General features: G+C 45.3%; 3 protein-coding genes across 3 annotated transcripts; 2 read left to right on the plus strand and 1 right to left on the minus strand.

Moving 5' to 3' along the window:
* The first annotated feature begins 1,632 nt into the window (after positions 1-1,632).
* LOC136491307 (uncharacterized) lies at positions 1,633-5,517 on the plus strand. Its single transcript, XM_066487574.1, is given in 10 exon segments — positions 1,633-2,000; positions 2,002-2,007; positions 2,685-3,139; positions 3,527-3,641; positions 3,745-3,777; positions 3,779-3,859; positions 3,861-4,400; positions 4,498-4,593; positions 4,858-4,986; positions 5,101-5,517. Coding segments are annotated over 10 exon segments (1,995 nt in total). The 5' UTR covers positions 1,633-1,733; the 3' UTR covers positions 5,374-5,517.
* Positions 5,518-6,159: 642 nt separating this feature from the next.
* On the plus strand, positions 6,160-8,255 carry LOC136491305 (guard cell S-type anion channel SLAC1-like). Its single transcript, XM_066487572.1, is given in 5 exon segments — positions 6,160-6,297; positions 6,299-6,706; positions 6,817-7,299; positions 7,301-7,623; positions 7,728-8,255. Coding segments are annotated over 5 exon segments (1,722 nt in total). The 5' UTR covers positions 6,160-6,174; the 3' UTR covers positions 8,113-8,255.
* Positions 8,227-12,601, minus strand: LOC136491306 (4-hydroxy-tetrahydrodipicolinate synthase, chloroplastic-like). The gene is made up of 3 exons (XM_066487573.1): positions 12,417-12,601; positions 11,330-11,416; positions 8,227-9,374 (listed from the first exon to the last, which is right to left on the minus strand). Exons 1-3 carry the CDS (start codon positions 12,533-12,535, stop codon positions 8,447-8,449), a joined length of 1,134 nt encoding a protein of 377 aa, XP_066343670.1. The 5' UTR covers positions 12,536-12,601; the 3' UTR covers positions 8,227-8,446.
* Positions 12,602-12,817: the final 216 nt, after the last annotated feature.

Here is a 12,817-nt window from a genome sequence, read left to right on the forward strand (position 1 = left end):
GGCACCGCTATGACGTTGAGGCTACACACATAGTACAAGTTAACAAGCTTATATGGCTTTTTCTATACTTTATTTTTTCAATAACTAAGAGTTAAAACAAAACTAACCGTACCAAATTTGGATACTTAGAAGGACGAACCGAATTAGTGATCAAAATTCTCAGTTCTTGTCTCGGGTATTTTGCTTGTCGGAAAATTAGGCCCACCCCTATATTCTGTTTTCTATCTTTCTTTTAAACTGCATTCTAACTTTATGTGAGCTTTTAGATCGGAACAACTAAACAATTCTATTTACATAACCAAAGAATTCTCATTTCCAAGTAACTAGTATTTTGAAAGCAGCATAGTAGTTACATATTTATCATCTTTCATTCGCTTTCAATGTACATGCCACACTAATAGTCTGAATCTTTTTTTTTTCCAAAAAACAGGTAAGAGAGAATAAATATTCTATACTAAATAGTTATAATTGAAAATTTCATCGTTGTCATAGGAAACAAAAAGGCCATACTTATTTATAAAATATTGAATACTATGTTTTGATAAAAAAAATATAGCCTCATAAGGAAAAAAAACATAGCTTAAACTAAAAGATGTTCTAGGTTCATAATGGAATTGTTCTAGAAAAAAGTTGTTGCATGGAAGCACGATTAAGGTTTTAAATCTCCGACTATAGCAGTAGATAGGTCAAGCTATTAAGTGTTTTTAGAGGCCATCTACTAAATAACGTAGCAAGAGATTTAAAAACATTGAGGATGATGAGGGGACATTTGAAAATGGAAGCAATGAGACAAGAGAGAGAAAAAAAAAGGTAATAAAACAAAAAAAAGAAGTCAAATTTATAACTAAGACTCTCTCTATTTCTAAATTATAGTTTTTTTAGCTTTTCTAGGTACATTGCTTTTGCTATGTATCTAGATACATATGTGTATAAAAATGCCAAAAACGACTTTATAATTTGGATGGAGAGCAGTATTAAAGAGTGAACTGATTCTTTTGTCCTATTTCTTTTACAAGTGCTCTTACTATTCATAATCCATCTTCGTACTGAGTTAGAACAACAGACTGTCTTTATATGAGTTAGAATAATGAGCATCAAACGATGGAGTCAATTCTAGAACACATTCATCGACAATACGGTAGTTCAATTTTAAAAAGTAGAACATACGGCACAATTGTCGAATAAAATCTATGAGATGCAAATCATGATGACTATGCAACGAGGTACGTACTTCCTCTGTTAAAAAAAAGGTACCTGTAGAACAGTGCTCTATTAAAGTATGTTATAAGTTTGACTTAATTAATTTTACATAAAATATTATGGTTCCTGTTCGGCTTACCTTGATAATCCGCACTATTAAGCTTGTTTTTTAGATGGAACAGTGTTTTTCTCTCACAATCAATTCAGTCAGAACTAGTGTTTTTTCAGCCAAGTTTCAGTCAATCCGAACGGTGCCCTATATTTGTCGAACTAAATAGGTACCATTTGCTAGTAGACTGTAGAACTAGATGTCTAGATGGCAGAAGAAAACATGTGAGGTTGTTTGAGTTTAAAACCTGGCCGGGCATCGATCACTGATCTAAACGGTGCTGTGCAGCCTTTGGATGACCCGACGCGGACCCGCCGTCTCCCTAGTCAGTAGTCACAACCAAAAGAAACTCACGAACCGCACGCCACCCGGGACATCGGATCCACGCCCTCCTCTCCCCGCCGCCGGTTCCTCCACCACCTAGATGGCGGCGCCGCCGCCAGAGAAGAGGCCCCCTCGCTCGCTCTTCGAACTCCCCTCTGACTTCTTCGATTCATCCGTCCTCCTCCGGGCTCACCCCTCCACGGCCCCCTTCGCGGTGGAACCGTCCGAACCCTCCCAACCGCCGCCGACTCAGCAGCAGCAGCAACTTTCAGAGGCTGCGGGGTCCAGGTGGACGTGCAACACCTGTGCCGCCGAGTTCGAGTCGCTACAGGAGCAGCGCGAGCACTTCAAATCCGACCTGCACCGGCCTCAACGTATCTATATGTGCCCTTTCTCTTCACTTGACTACTTCTGAAGTCTGATTGATTTTTTGGAATGTATGTACTTTACCGTATTGATTGATACAGTCTTAAGGGCTCCGCGTAACTTTTTCTTTAGCAGCCAGCGCTGATCATAGCTGGAATTATTTAGAAGATGGAATGCTCAATTATCAAATGTTTGCATGTAGGTAGAATACTTGAGTCCCTTGATTACTTATTGGAGAATGGAGAGAAACAATTTATGGAGGCTTATTACTAATTGAGTCTCTTATGTTGATCAGCATCATATAGATACGCCTTGGAAGAGCTTAATCATGTCCCAAAAACTGAACATAACTCGTTGCCATTGTACTGAAGCTCCTAAACCATACATTCAAGCACCTGAACATAACTCGTTGTCAGATTAGAGATTAGAATTGTTGCATTGGACTGTACTGTGCTGCTGGAAGATTATATGCATTTTTTCTAGTTGCCAGTTTTTACATACTTAGAAAATAACCGGTTATATTCTTGCATAGAGCTTTGGATGAAAATGAGTAACTGTTCTCTTGTTTTATTTCCATATGGTCCAATTTGGTTCTCTGCAAAATATCCTTCATAATGTACCAAGTATATCATACTTATGTCTCATCTCATTGATCCTCTTGCATCTTTTTTTGGCATTCTATTAGGTTAAGTTGAGCATTGCTGGTAAAACTATTATAACGGAAGAGGACCTAGACAAAGCAGATTCTGATTCTCTGTTTGATGATTTGGAGATATCTAGTGTCTCTGGTTCAGAGGACGAACAAGAAAATGGACCTGCATCAGAACGTGTACTCTCAGTTAAAGGCAAGGAAGAATTCAGGAAGAAACTCTACTTTCGCCGTGCATCGGGTGACACGATTTCTATCTATAGATGCATGCTGTTGAAAGAACACGAAGAACCATTAATTGATTGTAAGTCTGGTCAGATGGAAAATGCATCTTGTGTACCGGAGGAGGAGATGATAAATAGGGTGAAGCGTTTGACTTGTGAACCTCGTGACGTGTCACATTTGAGAATTGTTATACTAACAAGCGGTGGACATTTTGCTGGGTGCGTTTTTGATGGAAATTCCATTGTAGCTCATAAAACATTCCATAGGTAACAACATTGCCAGTTTCAACTTTTACGCATAAGAACTTGTGAGGCATATTGCATTATTACTCGATATCCTTGGAATCTCAGGTGACAGCAGCGTTCTATTATGTGCTAGCAGTACTGCAACCAGTAAAAATGAGTCTTTTGAGTGCTGCAGAAAGCTTCTACTTTCCTGTGTTCAATGTAAATATAGCTGCGAATCTTGCTATCAACAGAAATGACTTCCTACTTCCTCTTTTGTGTTCCGTAACATATTTCCTTTGCTGATGGGCATAGTTTTAACTTTGCGGCTGGCTAGATTGACTGCTTTGTTGCCTGTACCTTTTACTGGCAATACTTTGTTTCCATGTTAGTGACAAATTGTTCTTATTTGCCCATGTATTTCTTTAGGTATGTCGTAAGAGCAAAGGCTGGGAAGAGGCAATCTGGAAAAGATGCTACTGGAAAAGTTGCACACTCAGCAGGCTCTTCTCTACGGCGCTATAATGAAGCAGCACTCAAAAAGGTGTTGAATTTGGTGCTTGTTGACTTTCATGTGCTCATTAAAAGTAAATGTCCCATTGGCTTATTTTTTTAGGTGTCTTTCGTTTTTGTTTGTCTTATTGCAGGAAGTTCAAGAATTAATTGTTTCATGGAAGTCATTACTTTGAGACATGTGTTTGTGCCTTCATTTATGCTCCATCGAAGAACCGCCAGATGCTCTTCGATGGGGAGAAGACTCAGGTCAGTAATTCAGTCTTGTGATATTCGTCCAGTTCCATTGACTGTCCATCGTCCCACCTTGAAGGAAGCTAAGCGGGTATATTGTAACCTAACACAACTCTACTATGAGATGGAATGTTCAACCACAGATGAAACCTTACCTGATGCTGGAAGTGTGAAAAATATTGAACAAAGTCAAGGAAAAAAGAAGGAAGTGGCCGCAGACCCTGAGGAATCTATTTCGGACTTGTCTGCCAGTTTGGAATTGTTGAATAAGAATGAAGCAGCAACCATACCATCATCTAAGAACGAAATAACACCTCTTCATGAGGCAGCAAAGTTTGGCAATGCTCAGCTGACTCTGGAGTTACTTGAGCAGGGTTTGGATCCTTGCATAAAAGATGCAAGAGGAAAGACACCTTATTCGCTGGCTTCAGATAAGGAAGTTAGAAATACATTCAGAAGATTTATGGCGCTCAACCTCGACAAATGGGATTGGCATGCCGCAGATGTACCTAGTGCACTAACAAAAGAAATGGAAGAATCACAAGCTGCGAAACAAGTGTGTTTTTTGTGCCCTCGTTTCGTGAATTTATAAGTTTTCCATTGTAAAATTCATTAAGTAAATGCACCGAACATGGTTGTGTATGTTACTATAGGCAGACAAGGATGCCAAAAGGAAAGCACGTGCAAAGGAATTGAAGAAATTAAAAAAAGCAAGAGAAAAGGAAGAGAAGGAAAAGGAGAAGGCTAAGGTTAGTACTGAATTCAGAATTACAAATGCATCTGGTTGTATAAATCCAATTTATCCTTGTTGCTCATGAATGATGTACATAGTTTAATGGTGTTTAGTGTCACTGGTTGCCCAAAAAAATGTGGTGCTTAGTTCACTAATCCACATTTTTCTTTATTTATTGGTTAGCGAAGTGCAAGCACTACTGCTTACTAGTTATTAAATTGCCTTTCAATGACTTCTATTTACCTTCTTATTTATGCCATTTTGTACTATTGAACTGTAGGCTGAAGCATCACAATCACAAGCTGATGTTAAAGGCACTTCAAGCGGCCAAATGGCCAACAGAACTGCATCTGTGCCAGGCCTTAAACCAAAGCATCAGACGCCACAGCAAATACTTATAGCAAAGGAGGTATGTGTTCTAAAGAGGAACGATTTCACGCCTGGCAAATTGCTGAGTAGTAGTTTCCAACTACACACATGTCACATGATTATAAATTTATTCGTTGCTGAACTTTTTAATCAGGAGGAACGACAGAGAAAACAAGCTGAAGAAAGAGAGAAGAGAGCAGCTGCAGCAGAGAGAAGACTTGCAGCTCTCGCTGCCCAATCTGCCGGAGCCGGCGCGTCAGGTGCAGCAGCAACAAATTGCTCCGCACAGAGGGCAGTACCAGATGACAATTCGTGTTCGTGCTGTTTCGCTTCCTTGTCTGGCAAGGTGCCATTCCACCGATACAACTACAAATATTGCAGCACTACCTGTATGCATCTTCATTCAGAAATGCTGCAAGATGATTAAGAAAACCACATGACGTGATTCATGATTTTGATGCTATTTTATCTCATAAGCAATAACAGGCCTTGACGTGATTCATGGTTTGATGCTATTTTACCCCATATAATCAATAACAGGCATCTTCTGAACTTTAAAGGTTCGAGAATACATACATTTTATTCGTGTTAATACTTTTGCTTCATATTGGAACACATTCTATTGAGCCAAGCGGAATCGCTATTCCACGTACATCTGGATTGCTGAGTTGTCCTACTAGCCTCCCTTTGCTGCCTCTGACTTTGCGTACTTGTGGCTGGAATCCACCGAGGACGCTTGCATGGCAAACTGGCAACAGGCCCGTGAGCCTTTTAATGCTGAATGCCAACCTCCGGATAGTCAGCCAGGAGGCCATCGGCTCCTCTCGAATCTCGGCCTCTTATGCACACAGTGTATCACGGTAACATCTATTATGAGGGCATGCATGAAGCTCAACTTTCTGAAGATCTCACGACCAGCGCGGTAGGAGCAGATCACAGCCAATGGATTCCATATCTCGTGACTTGGCCATTGGCTTCTTCCTTTGGAGCAAAAAGGCATGGCCAGCAGCGATCCATCTCCTCCCCATCGACCAACCACTTGGACAGCAATGGCCTGCCCTTGCCCCCGGCCTTCTCCTACGTATGCACGGTGGCGCCGGCCGGTGCACGTGAAAGCACCGGTCATGTTGACATACTGCCTGCGAGCGAGCATATATTGGCGCCGCCGCACATAACATAACTCGATCGGCGCTTGTGCTCGCACCTCGATCATCACTTAGCTGCAGAAATGGCAGCCGATCCTTCGTCCTCTTCCACGGGCCAGCAGCAAACGGCGGACATCCGCGCGGCCGCGCCCGAGGACTCGAGGCAGATGGCAATGAGCGGGCCGCTCAACGTCCGGGGCGACCGGAAGGCCGCCGCCGATGCAGAGGGCCTTCAGCAGGCAGGTCTCTCTCGGCAGCGGCGTGACAGTGCTGGGCATGGACAGAGGGGGGAGGAACGGTGGCGGAAGGGGCCAGCGCGCCCTCCCCCGCAGTGGTAGGAGCCTCGGGGTGCTCAACCATAGCGGCGGCCTGGGCCAGGCCGGCGGCGACGGCGCCGCGCGCAGGGGTGGTGACTTCAGCATGTTCCGGACCAAGTCGACGCTGAGCAAGCAGAACTCGCTGCTGCCAACGAGGATCAGGGAGTCCGACCTAGATCTGCCGACGCACGTCGAGGATCAGTCCGCCGGCAGGCCGGTGGAGGATCCGCTCAACAAGAGCGTCCCCGCCGGCCGCTACTTCGCCGCGCTCCGCGGCCCTGAGCTCGACGAAGTCCGCGTAAGTATTCTCTTTCTTCGTTCTTAGCATTCGTGTCACGATGTATCCTGTATCTGTATGCATGCACGTCTGACTGACACTTGAATGAAACGTGGACATGGTTTCTCTAGGACTACGAGGACATCCTGTTGCCCAAGGACGAGGTGTGGCCGTTCCTCCTGCGGTTCCCGATCGGCTGCTTCGGTGTGTGCCTGGGCCTCGGCAGCCAGGCCATCCTGTGGGGCGCGCTGGCGGCGAGCCCGGCGATGCGCTTCCTGCACGTCACGCCCATGATCAACGTCGCGCTATGGCTGCTGGCGGTCGCCGTGCTCGTCGCGACGTCCGTCACCTACGTGCTCAAGTGCGTCTTCTACTTCGAGGCCATCCGCCGCGAGTACTTCCACCCGGTCCGCGTCAACTTCTTCTTCGCGCCGTGGATCGCGGCCATGTTCGTCACCATCGGCCTGCCCCGCGCCTACGCTCCCGAGCGGCTGCACCCGGCCGTGTGGTGCGCCTTCGTCCTGCCGCTCTTCGCGCTGGAGCTCAAGATATACGGGCAGTGGCTGTCCGGCGGCAAGCGGCGGCTGTGCAAGGTGGCCAACCCGTCGTCCCATCCTCTCGGTGGTGGGCAACTTCGTCGGGGCCATACTGGCGGCGAGGGTCGGGTGGGCGGAGGCCGGCAAGCTCCTGTGGGCCATCGGGGTCGCGCACTACATCGTCGTGTTCGTCACGCTGTACCAGCGGCTGCCCACCAACGAGGCGCTACCCATGGAGCTGCACCCGGTGTACTCCATGTTCATCGCCACGCCGTCGGCCGCCAGCCTCGCCTGGGCCGCGATCTACGGCAGCTTCGACGCCGTGGCACGCACCTTCTTCTTCATGGCCATCTTCCTGTACCTGTCCCTCGTCGTGCGCATCAACTTCTTCCGGGGGTTCGGGTGAGTCGTCCTAGCTAGCTCTTCCCGTTCGACTTCTCGATCGTCGGCGCGGCCGACCAAACTGACCGCTACCTGTGTGGACGCGTATGTGTCACCGCATGCAGGTTCTCCCTCGCGTGGTGGTCGTACACGTTCCCCATGACCACGGCGTCGCTGGCCACCGTCAAGTACGCCGAGGCTGTGCCGTGCTTCGCGAGCAGGGCCCTCGCGCTGAGCCTCTCCCTCATGTCGTCGACCATGGTGTCACTGCTGCTCGTGTCGACGCTCCTGCACGCGCTCGTCTGGCGATCGCTCTTCCCCAACGACCTGGCCATCGCCATCACCAAGGACCGGCAGAACGGCGCGGTGAAGCCGAATGGCAGGGGGAAGAGGGCCAGCAAGAGGGTGCACGACATCAAGCGATGGGCCAAGCAGGCGCCCCTCTCCCTCGTGTCCTCCATCACCAAGAGCCACTCGGCGGACAAGGAGGAAGAGGAGAGAACAGACTAGGAATGGTTAAACGACGCTCACGTTACCAGGACTTGGGGTCATACAGATGGATTAGGATATTATTATATACACTAGCCAGAAGAAATGTATTTTTCTGTAAGTATAGGAAGAACATAATAATAAGTGATGCGATACATCTCTTACTTTATTTCTTATTAATGGATCTAGGCCGGTTCCGCATAAGAAATGGCCACCTAGATCCACAGAAAACTGTAAGCCAAATCAGGATTCATAACATGACAGTAGTTTTATTTCTTTACAAAAATCTGAAAAATCCTCAAACCACGCTGCTAGTTTTATTCATCAAGATACATAGGACTATCAAGCTCGCTTACTAATACCTACTGATCAAAACAAAATCATCATCGTCAAGAACACGTGCCTCTTTCTGTCCCACAAAGTTTCCCCGTCCAATAGCTTCAACAATCCGGATAAACTCAATCCTCTTCTCAAGAGGAAGAGGAACATACGGCAATCTGAAAACAGGCCTTGCCACCCCAAGCTGAGCCAGAGCAGTGTTGAGTGCGATGGGATTCGGCTGGCAGAATAACCATTTCATCAGAGGCAGCAGCTTCTCATTTAGCAATGCATTCCCCCCTTCATACATGAGACTACGCATGAGACCAGGAACAAGGTTGCTTGCTACAGAAATAACTCCAGTGGCACCATATTTCCACCTAGAATCATGGCATTCATCATCATTACCACTCCATATTGTTATACCTTTGTCAGTGTAGCACTTGACCCTCTCATGTCCGACACATTCTTTCACTCCTGCCAGGTTTGAATAACCTGAAAGTGCATCAATAACTTGAGGAGGAATATCCTGGCCACTCCTGGATGGCACATTGTAAATGATGGTTGGACCCATCGGCAGAACAGCCTCGAAATGAGAGATCAATCCTTCAGTTGAGGTCTTCCCATAGTAAGGATTGATGTGGAGAGCTGCATGCATGCCAACAGCAAATCCCTGCTCTGTTGCGTGAACAGCCTCTCTGGTAGAATTACTTCCTGTGTTGCCTATCACTTTAATTCTAGTGCCAAAGCAATTAACAGTATGCCCGATAAGCATAATGTGTTCATCCCAGCTCATTAGGTGACCCTCTCCTGTCGTTCCACCAACTATTACACCTTCAGAACCACCCTCTATCTGCATGTTTATCAAAGAATCATATGATTCAAGATCGAATCTTCCATCTGGCAAATAAGGGGTTTTCACTGCAGTGATTAGTCTGAGACTTGTGATATCACCAGTTGATGTCCTGCACCATAGAATCAAAGATAGAGGAAATACCTCAGGAAGTAGATAACAAGTATTATAGCTCACAGATACTGGTACGCAAACAGTATGACTCATGTTACAGTCAAGTTATACTCCCTACGTTCCAAAGTGTAAGTTGTTTTGTTTTTTCTAGATACAGTGATTTTTGCATTGCACCTAGATATACATTATGTCCAGAGTTCTAGATACATAGTAAAAACTATGTATCTAGAACAGGTAAAACGACTTACAATCTGAAATGGGGGGAGTAACATCAAACTGAATTGCAGTCACCAGAGGTTGTATGATCCCACTTTGCTCCAATCCGTAAACAAGTGAACTCAGATTACAATAGAAGCACCACATTATCGAGCATATAGATATTACTCCCTCCATCCCAGAAATGAGTTGGTTCTGAGGGTGATCGTTTTCAAAAAGCAGTTCGTTTCCACTGCATGTGCCTCAGATTAGACGAGTTTGCCCTCGTCTCTTCGTTACCAGTGCGGGCATTAACTACAGGATGGAGTGCGGCCATTAACTAGAGGATGGCTTCGTATACGTACAGCAGTACTATGGCCTCTTCGTATACTACTCCCATCGCCAGTTCGTTCGAGTACAAATCAGCCGGCTAGCCTCTTCGTCGACTTGCTTCCCATCACCTGACTCCAAGACGCCGAAGGACATGGAGATGGAGCTCGCGCCGGACTTCATGTCGCCGGAGTCGATCGCGCCGGAAGAAATGTCGCCGGAGTCGATCGTGCCGGAAGAGATGTCGCCGGAGTCCATCGCACCGGAAGAGATGTCACCGTACTCTACTTGCGCTCGCTGCGGCACGGCCCACGACTGCGACGACGTTGATGGCGACACTATACTTGTGCCTAAGCACGTTGTGAAGAAGTTGGACGAGCTCTGATCTGGAAGAAGCAAGATGCAAAGAAACAACAGTAGATACTAGTCGGTAGTCTCATTCATTCATTCAAGTTAACATGGCTCTCCTAAAAGCTCCAGAAGCCAAAATACGCGGGCGAGCATGCAGTTTTAGCAAAAATACGCGGGCGAACGCGGCAATACGAGCCTGCAGCGCCATGCAAAATTCATGAGCTTTTCAAAAAAATAGCGCACCTGAGAAGAATCGAACCGTGTCCCTCCAGCCTCAGGAGGCTGCACGCCTACCACTCCAGCTACGAATGTTTGTTGTATGGGTGATGCCCGCAACCGTATTTAATAAGGGTAGACAGGGAAAAATACACCCTAATTAATCACTCCTTGGTATCCTAAATCATGCCCAAAACGAATTTTTTTGTGGGAAGGAGGGGGTATGATATATTGAGTTCACATTTAGCATTTTTGGCTAGACTCTTCCTGTTAGAAGTTGCCACTTGCAGAGACAAGGGGTGATAAGCCATAATCGGGTTAATTTTGCAGGATTGGCTTCATGAAAAACAAGAACATTTTCTGCTTCTCAATTAAGTAAATGTTTCTCCATGCAAGAGTTAAACTTATCATCATTCACCAAGTATGTCTGCATTATGTAAGATCAAAATGGGCAATGGCATGACTTTGAAGTCTCATTGAAATAAGAACTATACCTATCTTGAAGATAACAAACTCAATGAATCAATTGCAAAACAGCAAAAGAGGTCTTTATATCATGGTATGGATAAGCTGACTTCATGTTCCAATTGGCAAATGGTGGCTGTTGATGAATTACTTTTTTATGACATTTTAAGGTTTCGACAATATAAGTTCAGAATAGAAGGGCAAACATAGCCATAGAACATCTAGTACAGACTGAATTTATTATTTTAAAATTGATATACACAGCACTTTTTACTCATAATAGTTAACAGCACACCCAGTGGATCGAGCTAAAAGTGCTAGAAAGTATGATTCAGATAAATTTATTAATTAAGGAACAAAAAAATGCCAGCACTCGCTTTGACTTAAACAAGTTACCAATTTTTCACTTCAGTGCTTCGCATTGGAAGATAGTCATCTAGACTGGTTGCTGCCACTGGAAACTTCCCTCTGCCAGTCCTGCTCCTGCACATGTTAGATAGTTGTGTTGGAAGTACAGACAATGTATGCAGAATAAGTTATCTAGACACTCAAGGGCAATCTTTCCCAAAAAAAAACAAAGAAGGTTATTATATCTTCAGTAGTACAGAGAGACCAAAGAAGAAATCAGGCAAGTTGTGCACTCCCTTTGGTTGCAAAAACCGTCAAACCGCTTAAACTTTTACCACAATGATATTTAAATAATTAGACAGGAAACACGAAAAGATAGCAAGTAGACTTCTGAATGTAATGCTTAATATTGTAATTTAATGGATTTTGGGAAAATTTGTTGTCAAAGTTCAAAGTTGTGTTTGGAGACAATGTTGTATAAGTCCAGAATAACTGTATTTGTGACAAGAGGGTTTAAATTGCAGTTCAATGCACAAGAACTATGTCCACAAAGAAAAACATCATCCAGAATTAAAAAAAAAATGACCTGCTAGGACTGGTAAAGTCTTCTAGTAAACAGGTTGCCATTCTAGCACTGCCTGCAGCTCGTTAATCTTAATTGGGTGTCCATGTTTCATTTCATATGATACAATACCGCCTTTTCTTTTTCCTACAGAAGTTTTCCCCATCAGACATCATTCCATATGTCTGTTCCTAACTGAAGTAAGATCACATTCACATTGTTCATCCCTTGGTCTCCAATTCACCACCATCCAAATCCTGCTAAGCGGCATCTGATGATCTACGTTCTGTGAAGCTAATTTATATTGTGTACATCAATGGGGAAAATTGTGGATTACAAACAAACAAACAAACCGACAGATTTCTTTTATTTTTTTTTTTCCTCTTTTTTGCGAGGACAGTTTTTGAGGATATGGAATTATATGGACTATACGATTTTGCAATTGCATGAGTCAGCGGGCGGACTAATAAGCAAGCAAATGAAGAATGAGATTGGCGCTTCAACTGACTGCAACTCCCCATATATATGAACGGAGCAAACGGCAGAAATCTAAAGACTTCAGAGATACCAAACCTATGCCGGGAGACCGCCGCGGGACGACGCAGTGACAGCCGCGGCGCCAACCCCAAGCCCATCGCGGGAGCCTCCTGGCACCCGAGACGGAAGCCCAGGTTAGCCGTCGGCAGCGCCATGTTTCTCCGGTTAACCAAAAAAAGAATTGCGAGGCAGGCAAGGGTTTCACGGGAGTGAAGTGACCTGTTGACGCTGACGCTGGTGCGACTCGGCTTTAGACGGTTGACGACACGATAAAGCTGACTGTTCAGCCCAGCCCGACGCAGTGCAGTGTGGGAAAACCTTGGAGCCCGTTGTACACGGCCCCTGCTGCATTGGATTGGACCGCCCAGGCCCAACCAAGCTGAACGGAACAGGCCTACTAACATCTAAACCTCATTATCCAAAGAAAAAGTGAAACC

The sequence above is a fragment of the Miscanthus floridulus genome, chromosome 11 (genome assembly GCF_019320115.1).
Source record: "Miscanthus floridulus cultivar M001 chromosome 11, ASM1932011v1, whole genome shotgun sequence".
In the NCBI taxonomy this organism is placed as follows: domain Eukaryota; kingdom Viridiplantae; phylum Streptophyta; class Magnoliopsida; order Poales; family Poaceae; genus Miscanthus; species Miscanthus floridulus.